Here is a 10,776-nt window from a genome sequence, read left to right as displayed (position 1 = left end):
GCCTGTGCCCGGCGTTCCCTCAGCCGGAGCCTGCCTGTGCCCGGCGTTCCCTCAGCCGGAGCCTGTGCCCGGCGTTCCCTCAGCCGGAGCCTGCCTGTGCCCGGCGTCCCTCAGCCGGAGCCTGTGCCCGGCGTTCCCTCAGGTAGAGGCCGTGCCCGGCGTTCCCTCAGCCAGAGCCTGCCTGTGCCCGGCGTTCCCTCAGCCGGAGCCTGCCTGTGCCCGGCGTTCCCTCAGCCGGAGCCTGCCTGTGCCCGGCATTCCCTCAGCCGGAGCCTGTGCTTGGCCTTCCCTCAGGTAGAGGCCGTGCCCGGCGTTCCCTCAGCCGGAGCCTGTCTGTGCCCGCTGTTCCCTCAGCCCGGGGCCGTGCCCCGTGTTCGCTCAGCCGGGGGCTGTGCCCGGTCAGGACCGCGATTCCCGCTGGGGTCCCGCTCAGCCCCGCCCGGCAGCCGCTCGCAGGCAGAGGGCTCCGGCCGGTGGGCACGGGGGTTCCGCGGTGCCCCGGCCATTGCGCCCTGTTCGAAGCACGAAACCACGAGCGGTTCACTCCTCAGGCTCGTTCGGAGCTGCCCGGCAGCTGCAAAATGTAGAAGTGCTTTGTTTTTAGAGGTAGAATCCGAGATTTGAAAGATGAAATCAAGTTTGAACAAATTGAAGGAATTGGCATGCAGCATCACTTAGTTCAGGTAATCCTTTTGCCATAAGTAGAAATATTATGTCTATTCTGATTATTTTTCCATTTTCTGTCTGGTGCATTTAAGATAGTGGAATTTAACTAATAAAATAAGCTTTTCTATTACTTTTCAATTCCTGTTATAATAAAATTCAGTGTGAGCTAAACTAGAAGTAAAAATGGCTACATGGTGAGATGTATCATTTTCTTCTCCGCAGGAGTGTGAAATTTAGGAATCTGAGTAAACTAAGGTTACATAGTTGCTTCAATAAACACGTGGGTAAGGTATAAAAGATAAAATTGAATATCTTATTCCACCAAGTCATTTAGAAAAATGTACTAGTAAACTCTTAAAGTTGTGCCAAATTAAATCTGAAACAAGGCAGTATTTCTTGAATTTGTAATTTTTTTCCCTTCTGTTATTGTTTCAGTTCCTATCATCACTCTTAGTTTATATTTACTTTCATTGCCAGTAGTATCATCTATGTAGTCTTCCTCAGCCTCAGCAGCTGGTGTATTCCTTGAGATTCCAACCCAGTGCAGTAGGAGCACTGTGTGGAATAGAGATGCTCTAAGACTGCAGCAATTTAATATTTAATGTGTGCACTCAAAAAGTGAACGGTGTTAGCCGGAGAGGGATGACCACTGTTTCCCCCAGGGCTGCTGCAGTCAGCTCCATCTCATCCCATCCCTACTTCTTTGTGCCATGGCAGCAAATCCCTCTGGAGTCAGCTCCGTCCCTTCCCTCCTGCCTTGTGCCATGGCTCAGCTTGCAGTTTGGATATGTGGGTTCCTGGGTGTGAGTTCAGGCTCCTTTCCCTGGGTGCAGAGATCCCCACCACCTTTCCTGCCTGCACAGGTAATTTTAACCCAAACTGCTCAAGAGTGAGCAGCTCCTCCTGGACAGGCAGGAGTGACAGGACAGGACAGGCAGAGCATTTCCAGATAGTCCAGCGCAGAAGAGCTGTAGGAAATGTTTTCAAAGCTGCAGAGGGAATCTGCATGATCGTTTTGTGGTGTTTTCAGAAAGGTCACAGCAGAGGATAACTCCTTTTCCTTGCCAGGAAGACCCTGCTGTGCTGAGCTCCCCAGCATTTCCCTGAGCAGGGTCTGAGGAAGGATCAGGCCAAGTGTGTCAGGATGAGATATCCACATTCAGTAGATCTCATTTCCTCCCCTACAGCTCTGAGTTAAAATTCAGCAGTGTGTGCAGAATGGCTCTTTCATTGAGGTCTGTCCATTTGAAGGGTGCAGCACACTTGAGACAATTTCTGGGAACATCCAGTCAGGGTTGAATGCATCAAACAAAAGGAGCCAAATTCCCCTCCTTGCTTGTGTTCCTCTGCAGGCAGGGATGAGGTGTTGATCAGGCCAGAGGGGAAGTTAATTTGTTATACTACTCTGCATAAAAAAGAAATTATGAAAATTGGTGGTATTGATTATCAAGTTTAATAATTTCTCACCAAAGAAACTAAAAACCAGCAGTGACTGTAGATTTTTGCTTGTGCTGGTTGAAATGTTTAGCTGTGTTTGTTCAGGATTTGGCAGGATGAACACCCTGGGCTGTGCCTGTTTGCTGCTGCAATACCAACACTGCTGCAGGGAGATACTGGGGGTACATGGAGCTCCATTGGGTACTGACTGTAAAGGGGGATTGCTGAGGAAGGTGTTTGCATGTCCAGCTTTCCCTGGGAAGGGAATTCATGTATGTGTAGTGATTGCTAACATATAATTCTGCTCAGTGCAACCTCATCTGCAACCTGACATTGCTTTTGGTGGAAGTACTTTTGAGAATCTACAATGAGCAAGTGATAACAAATTCAATTAAATTATTACATTTCTAATGTGCACATTAACAGGGCATGAAGAAACTTCAATTGTGGTTCCAATTTCATCCCATCTTCTTAATTGTATGTGCAGTAACACCACACCTTGACATTTGCAAAGTGGCATCAGATCACCCCGAGTTTGAAATGTGATTCCCAGCCCATGATTATGTAAAATTAAACTGCTGCATAAGTACATTGGGAATTTGCAGGACAACCCCTGCATCAAGGGACAAACAATTAACAGCTTTATGAGTGCTTTCCAATTTGTTTTTAAAAGTACATAGAAGTAAGAAATAGTACTGTGTAGACATATGTTTTGGTTTGTGGAGCCTATTTCTGGATACTATTTTGAGCACTTCCATCAGCTGTGTAGTAGCAGACTTCACAAAAAGGTGTGCTATAAATCACTCTGGGTGTTAGAGCTGACAGCTTTAAATAAATACAGCTGACAGCTCAAATAGCTGCTCCATTGACAGTATGTGGTCTAAATGTGTTAACAAATGTGTGGACTCAGCACTTTGGGATTAGTTTAGCAAATAAATTACAAAATAATGCTGTGACCCAGCAAAAAGCACAATGCCTGTGTATCCCTGGGCTGCAGGCTTTGTTAGCACTGCAACAGGCCAGTGGAGCTGTGTGGGAAAACACAGGAGTGCAGCTGGAGCTGGGCTCCTGCTGAGACAGCCCTCACATCCCCCAGGCTTCCTCTGGGTGATGTCAGGGAGTGTGAGCAGCACTGGGGCTGTCCTGGTGAGTAATGGTTTAATAATGGATGCATTTGCTTTGCAGGACCACAGATTCATAAAGGAAGGCAGTGACTTCACACTGGCTTGGGTTATGATTAAGGATACAAAGTTACTGAGTAGCAATTATTGAGGAACTGCTTTCAGGGAAAACTTGAGATATTGAAATTGTTTTGCTTGTTTAATGTTACTAGCTTGCACCTGAAGAAAAGCTGGGAAGAGAAGATGAGGAAGGGGCTAGGCAGTTAAAAGGATTTCAGCTCTGAGGATGGATTGTATTAATAAGTTAATTATTTCCATTCTGAGCACTGCAAAAAATGAGAATTATATTAAGAATGATGTCACAGTTTGACACATTTAAGGCATGGCATTTTTCTGCTTAGAGGTTGAATAAAGCTAATGAGTTTTTATATCTTAATTTTAACTGTTCACAAATACAGTACACTGGCACAAGGTGTGTACTTAATGTGAACATGTAATAGCACTCTTGAGACCTGTATTTTAAGGGAATCATAAGTATTCTAGTGCTTTCTAAAAATGTATTTTTATAGTAGTTGTGTCCATTGTGTGCAATGTACAACTGGCAATTCTGAAAACCAGGTGCAACTTCTATTGCAATCTGTAAGCATGACTGCCAGTGATGGCTGATTTCTGACTGCTGCTTTCATGTCAAATTGTGGTGAATGCAGATTGATTATTGTTTCCATCCTGTTTGTTAAATATATACTTACAGTGAGCACCCATACCCATGTGTTAAATGGGGGTTAACAATGGTCAGTATATTTAGTTTTTCCTGCCTTGTCAGTCAGTAAAATCCTGCCCAGGAGTTTTCTCAATGACAGGGGCCTGCCTGAAGCAGTGGGAATTCTACATACCATGTCTCTAGGAGCTTTACTGGTGATGTTTTGTTTTAGGCTAGGGAGCAGACCAGTATCTTTGTCAGTGAATAAATTCAGTTTGAGTTATTACCATCACATGTTTTATAAGAGCATTCAAAAGTATGATTTAATGTTTCAAGGATCCTGGGGAAGTGATAAGATGTTTTAATTTTAAATGTTTCTTGCTACAAGTCAACAAGTTTTCCCTTACTTGAATCTGCTGGGGTGGGTGCTGTTCTGATGGGTTTTTAAGACACTTTTTCCTGATGGAAAGCATGGAAAGATTCTTTAACTGCAATGCCTTGGATGTTTGAGAGATCTCAGAATATCTTGAGTAGGGCAAGTGTATTTCTCTGTTTGGTGACCTGCTCCAGCATCCTGCTTGCATCTTGGTGGAGAATAACAGAATTTGTACTTGGCCTCTGGGTTTCTTTGTTGAGGTCCACAGTGCAAAGGCTGAGACTTTGAAAGGAGCAGAGTGCAGCAGCACCTGGAAAATTCTTTATTTTACAGACATTTGCCTGCCTGATGTAACATGATTAGTCAAGGTCAGGACACTTAATTGTCAGTGAAATGGAGAGCAGTTTGTTTGTTACTTACATGTGAACTACTCAAAGACCCTTCTGTCATCAGAGTGGTTTCACTGCCAAGGACACACTTTATTTCTTGTGACTGTCCTGTGACATCCATCTTGTGTTCTGAGAATGGCCATGCTCAGTTCATGGGTCAGACCCTCAGCTTGGGTAAATCTGAAGAGCTCTGTTTAAGTCACTGATGCTCTAGAGATTTATATTCTAGAGGATGTTTCATAATGTTAAGAAGTAGTATCAAAATCCAATATTTATTTTTTATCAGTTTATATTATTTTTGTACAATAAGAGGAAAAATTGTGATGATCATATTAAATGTACTGAGTCTGCCAGCTTACAAACAACTTGTATGTCAAATTATTGTATCAGAGCTCCTAGTCTTCAATGAAGATCTGAGTGTTCTGAGAACTTGAGCTTAATCCAGAAGGGCTATTGTAAACAGAACTCCCAAAAATTGCAAAAGATATTCCATATATGAAGATCTGATAAATTTAAGATCTTGGAGGGATTAACAGTTTTGGTTTAAGAATTCTCAATAAAGGAGTCAAAAAAATAGACACAGACTACAGTATATGATTAATTTTTATTGGATATTTTTAAGGGAAGTGTCTGCTAAAGTAGAGGTTAAAACATGGTAAATAGTCCACACAATGAAAAAATCAGTAATCAGTGTTTCATTATGTTGCTAAGGCAGTGAAAAAATATCAGACACTGTCAAGATAAATAAGGGACTCCTGATTTTCAAGGTCTGGGAGTGTCTCCTGCAGATTCATCCCAATTCTCTCTGGTTTGGTCCTTTTGAACCTCTAAGCCTGCACCATTTCCTGGAATTCTGTGAAAGAGGAGAGAAAATTTAAATGAAAGAAATATTAACATGAAAGGATTAGGAGTAAAGAATTAGTAGCTTATCAAGAGATTTAGAATAGGAATGAACATAAAATGTTTTCTAACTGATGATGATGACCAGGGAAGAAATGTGTGGACAAGAGGCATTGCCTAGACATCTCCTTCTAAACAACACATGGACAGGCAGTTTGTTTTGCTGACTTACAGGGCATAATTAAATCTTCAGGGTAGTTTTGTTCTTCTCTCTGCATAATACTGATCTTAGGCAAAAATAATGGAATGGCTTACATGGAATTTAAGTAAGAAGTAGTTAAGAGCTCAAGTAAAAATATGAAAAGCAAGTCCATGTGTTATACTAGCTGTTTGTAATGCTTCAGACATTGAGAAGTGTTGATTTCAAGCACAGCCTCAGCTAAAAACACTGTGCAGTTCCATGTGGTATGATCCTGTGGAGTTGTGCAATAAGATACTGTTATTTTAAAGATCTTTTAAATGTTTGGCTTCCATGAATTAGAGTATCTGATCAGTCCCACCCCTGAGTGATTATGTATCTGTATTAATATACAGATTGCTTCATAAATCACGTGTGTTTATTCTGGCATAGTTCCTAAGGAACTGGATTTCATTCCTTCCAAAGAAAGAAACAGAGGGGTTCTGTCCTGCTGGTGCAGTGAGCTGGGGAATCTGCACGCTGGCACATTCCCTGCATGCTATTCCCTGAGCCCCTTTCATGCTGCTCTCATGGGGCAGGCTGCCATTAGCTGCAGGCCTTTGTGTGTGTGCTTTGTCTCCAAAACAGGGCACAGAAATATGGAATTAGGAGATCAGGAGGTTTCTGCACCGTGCAGCCATTAAATCACACCAGTGTTTGCACATGGTGAGTGCAGTTTGCTCCTTCCTTAAACAGCTGCTCCTTCCTATCTGGATCTTAACCTGCCCCTGGAGATAAAGAGCAGCCATCCCTGCACAGATCCTGCTCTGGCATCTCTTACTGGGGTTGTGGCACTCGATCATTCTGTTATCCTTACATGCAGAGCAAATACAGAGCTCCATGCTTCATGTTGAGAATGATTTCAGTGCCCAGTGGCATTTCTGTGGGGCAGGAGCTGCTGGAAATGAGCTGATTATGAGCTGTTTGTTCTCCTGTACAGCTGGTTCATTTGTCCTTGATTTTACATTTGTGTGTTCCAAGTGATGCCAGTGCTGCCTTACATTAGAGCGAGTGGGAGGAGAAATAAGGGGCAGTTCCTTTCAGAATACCTTGAAATATGGGAGTCAGTGGCATCAGGAAAGTTCCTTAAGGTTTTTTACTTGCTCAGGAAAAGGAGTTGCAGAGATGAACCCGTAAGATCAGGGACCATTTCCACCCTTAAACAGGCTTTCAGTAAAATCCCTGGGAGTACATTAATGTACCATCAACATAAAAGAGAATCCCACATCACTCCTCATTCTGTACTTAAAGCAGTCAATACCTTCAGCCCCGATTTTACCATCCCCATCATGGTCTGCAGCTGCCAGGAAGGTCTTGGTTTCTGAGGCAGTTAACACTCTGGCTCCACACTCAAACCTCTGAAGGAAATACCTTGGGAGGAAACAACTTGGATTCAGATTTTCACACCACAGTATTTTTATGGTTGTTGTACAATCAAAGAGATAACCACCTCCAAATAATTTACCACAATAGCCAAGTCCTTAAAACACTGCTTTTTTTTTGACAAGCTAAATCTTATTTGTTTGTATTTCTGCTTTATAAGTGCAACCCTGGTTGAATTGATTCTGTCCACTATGAAAATCCAGCCCCAGGGTGCTCTTTTGTTCTATACTGAGCATAAAAGGCAGGTATTACTAACCTGCTATTTTCTGAATGATCTATTTAAATATATCTTTAGCATAAATTGTGTTCACATTTACTGAAAGCTCTGGAATGGCAAAAGTGTTTATTTTTATAATATCCTCCAAGTAGTTAACAAAATCCTTACTTGAGCTCATCTTCCTCAATAAAGCCGCTTTGGTCGTTGTCGAGAATCCGGAAGATCTCCTTGAGCTGGCTGCTTGTCTTTTTAGACATCCCACTGATCTGAAAGAATTTTTTGGGACTAAAGGAATCTGGAGCTGAAAATAAATTAATAAAGAAATTAACCCCAGACCACTGCATTCAGTGTTCCTAAACGGTCTGAGGATGATACTTTGTTACAATTTCATTGTTCTAAACATGATCAGTAGGTGAAGCCTGTCAAAGAATGAATGAATTTGCAATACTGCCCCATACCCTACTAAACATCCAACAAAATCATGTGAGAATGAGCTCCAAATTGACTATATAAACCAGTAATGAACAAACATACTGTGACAGCTGAGTAAAGAGATTACAGAAATCTGTTTAAAGTATGCACTTGTTCAGTATTCCTTTGGGACTGAGTGAAACTTGCCCCAGGTTACACAAAATAAGAGACTTTGAGATTTTGAATTGTTTTCTCACCTTGGCAGTCCCGCAGAGCAGCAGCGATGTCAGAAGGGCTTAGAATGTCTGTAAGGCTCATTTTAAACCTGTGCAAAATAGAATATTGCAAACAGAGTTTTGAAATACAAATGCATCTTACAACAAATTGGGTTTTTCTGTGTTTTGAAGATTACTATAAGGTCAACAAGAGTAGATGAATCTCGTTGATCAGTGACATCTCTGGTATTCCTTAACGAATTACAAGTTTTAGTACATCCTTAAAAATGGCAGTTCAGAAATAATAGTTGTTGATGAGATGGATTACATTAGCCATGTTGTGAGCTGATGATCAATATTTTATCATTTACCTGCAACCTGTATAAATACAGCACATATTTAAACTCTATGTAACCATTCATCTAACAAATAGTCTACTGGAATGCACAGAATCTGGCAACACAAATAACAATACATGCAGTTGAAAAACAAAAGGTAAGAAAGTTTACTTCTATTTTCTCCCCCAACAGCTCTGAAGAATAAAAAGAAAACTGATACTTATCTATGTAAAGCCCATCCATATGTAATTCCAGCAATTAAAATAAAAACCTTAGAACAATGGTTGTTGTACTTACTAATGATGCAGCTCTGCACAGTAATTTTATTTAATTAATCTCAAGTCGCTGCTCACCTTTAGAGTTTTCTCAGCTAGGTAAAGGAAAAATAGCTGAGGAGATACCAGGCAAAATAGTAATGTTGGCTCTGGCTTGCCACTCTGTCTTATAAAGGATTCAAAAGGTGACAATAACCACTGCTTGGGTTACACTTCCATGGATCAAATGTTTGAATTGAGACTTGGCTCAAATTTCTTCCTTAACTAATTAAACTTTTCTTTCTATTTATATCCTAAGATAATATGGATATTAAAGAACAGTTTTTAAAAAATAAATCCACTAGTGCTTAATTAAGTACAACTCTGCCATCAAAGCAGCCTTTCAGCTCCAAGTATGTTCACAGGTAACCTCTGCACCTGAGAGTCACTCTTTGGAAGATGACTCCAGCAGTCAAATCCTCGTGAAAAGAAATGAATTTGTTTGTTCCCTGGCTCTGTTGATCCTTTGGAATGTATGAAGGAGGTTGGAGATGACAGATCAGAGGTGCCAATGTGTCATTCTGACAAAGATAACTTGTCACCAGGGTCGGGGAAAGCATTTCTAATTTGGATGATCTTTCTGCAGTAAGGTTCATTTTGTATTTCCTGACCATTTTCTGAATTACAGAAACAGAAACCAGTGTATTCAGTGAGAGAAAACTATGAGCTAGATAATGCTGAATAAACTGATCTTGTCATCAGTATTCCTTGGAAGATTGTATATAATCAGTTGGCCTGCTTATTAATCCATTTTGAATGTTTTGAATTACATGAAATCAATAATAGGCTTACTAGTTGTAGCAAGTTGTACAGGTTGTAGAAATCAGATTTTATTAGTGTGGAAATAGTTGTATATACATTTTATAATACACTTGCACAATCTATTTCATTAATAACAAAATTTTAATTCTAGGCATAAATAAATGAGAGTTTATTATATATTTCAGGAGTACTACTTTTGGAACAAAAAACCTTAAGAAAATTGATAACAGCAGATGGGAAGTTTTCCTTCTCAGACAAAAATCTCTTTCCATCTTTAAGGGGGTTTAAATGGGCAAAATTCTAGGATGGAGACCAATAAAACTCACATGTATTTTGGTTAGTATTTATTCTGTAGTAGTCAATTGTGGCATCTAAACTGATGTTCTCTTACTCCATGAACATTGTTTCATTTTTAAACAAATGGAAATAGCATGGATGCCAAAGATGTAATATTTTTCTAGTAGCAACAGTTACTAATTATACTGTGGAGCAGAGTAATAAATATAACTGAGCCTTGATGTAAATTAATGGACTACAGTGGGTTTACCCTGCTTGGTTTCATGACAGTGAGAAAAGTGTAAATCATAGCAAATGTTCCATAGCTCTGTTTGAATTGGGATAGAGAAATGCAAGGTATAGGAAACACAAAATGCAGACATAATTTAATGATACTTTTAACTTTCTTGTTACCTATTTTGTATGTGAAGGAAAATGGCATAAATCACAAATATTCAGACTTACCTTTGGTCCCAAATGCAGCTGGCCAGGAACAACCAGGCACTTGTTCTATTGCTTCCAGTAGGAAAATTTGTTATAGTGACGTGGAAGAACACTTTACTGGTGAACCTAAGAACCCTGGACTGCTGTAAATTAGCATTTTGTGATTAAAACAAATTAAACAGTGCTGACTTGTACAAGCTGAAGCTCTGATCACAGATCTTTAGGTGTCCTTTCCATTTATGTTTTGCATTCAGTGCCATATATTCATTTTGCTTTCTGCCTGAGATTTCCATGGCAGTGGCTGTAGGGATGAAGTTCTTTCTGTGCTTTCTCCAGAACTATCCTGAAATAATTTTCATTCTCTTAGGTACCTTTTTACACTCTGTTGTATTTTCTCCTTTATGGTCATCTCAAGTTAATATGAGTTTGAGCAGAAGGGTTCTTTTCTTACTGCCACAATGTTTCTAGAGAAAAAGGTGTTTTCAGCCCTCTGGGACAGTGCCATGGATGTTCCTTTACAGGAAACTTCCTTTGTTTCTGCTGGCTCCTACACAGTACTCATGGAATTGCTCTCTTTGTCTAAGTGTTTGACTTGCCATGCAACACTGATTATTGACAGTTAATGAGAACAAGGGAACTGAAATGGAGA

General features: G+C 40.6%; 1 protein-coding gene across 1 annotated transcript; it reads right to left on the bottom strand.

Moving 5' to 3' along the window:
- Nucleotides 1-5,516: 5,516 nt before the first annotated feature.
- LOC134426406 (parvalbumin, thymic CPV3) lies at nt 5,517-8,096 on the bottom strand. Its single transcript, XM_063171419.1, has 4 exons — nt 8,036-8,096; nt 7,536-7,668; nt 7,029-7,138; nt 5,517-5,542 (listed from the first exon to the last, which is right to left on the bottom strand). Exons 1-4 carry the CDS (start codon nt 8,094-8,096, stop codon nt 5,517-5,519), a joined length of 330 nt encoding a protein of 109 aa, XP_063027489.1.
- Nucleotides 8,097-10,776: the final 2,680 nt, after the last annotated feature.

The sequence above is a fragment of the Melospiza melodia genome, chromosome 18 (genome assembly GCF_035770615.1).
Source record: "Melospiza melodia melodia isolate bMelMel2 chromosome 18, bMelMel2.pri, whole genome shotgun sequence".
In the NCBI taxonomy this organism is placed as follows: Eukaryota; Metazoa; Chordata; class Aves; order Passeriformes; family Passerellidae; genus Melospiza; species Melospiza melodia.
The sequence above is the reverse complement of the archived record's forward strand: the minus strand, read 5'-3'. Positions and strand labels throughout refer to the sequence as shown.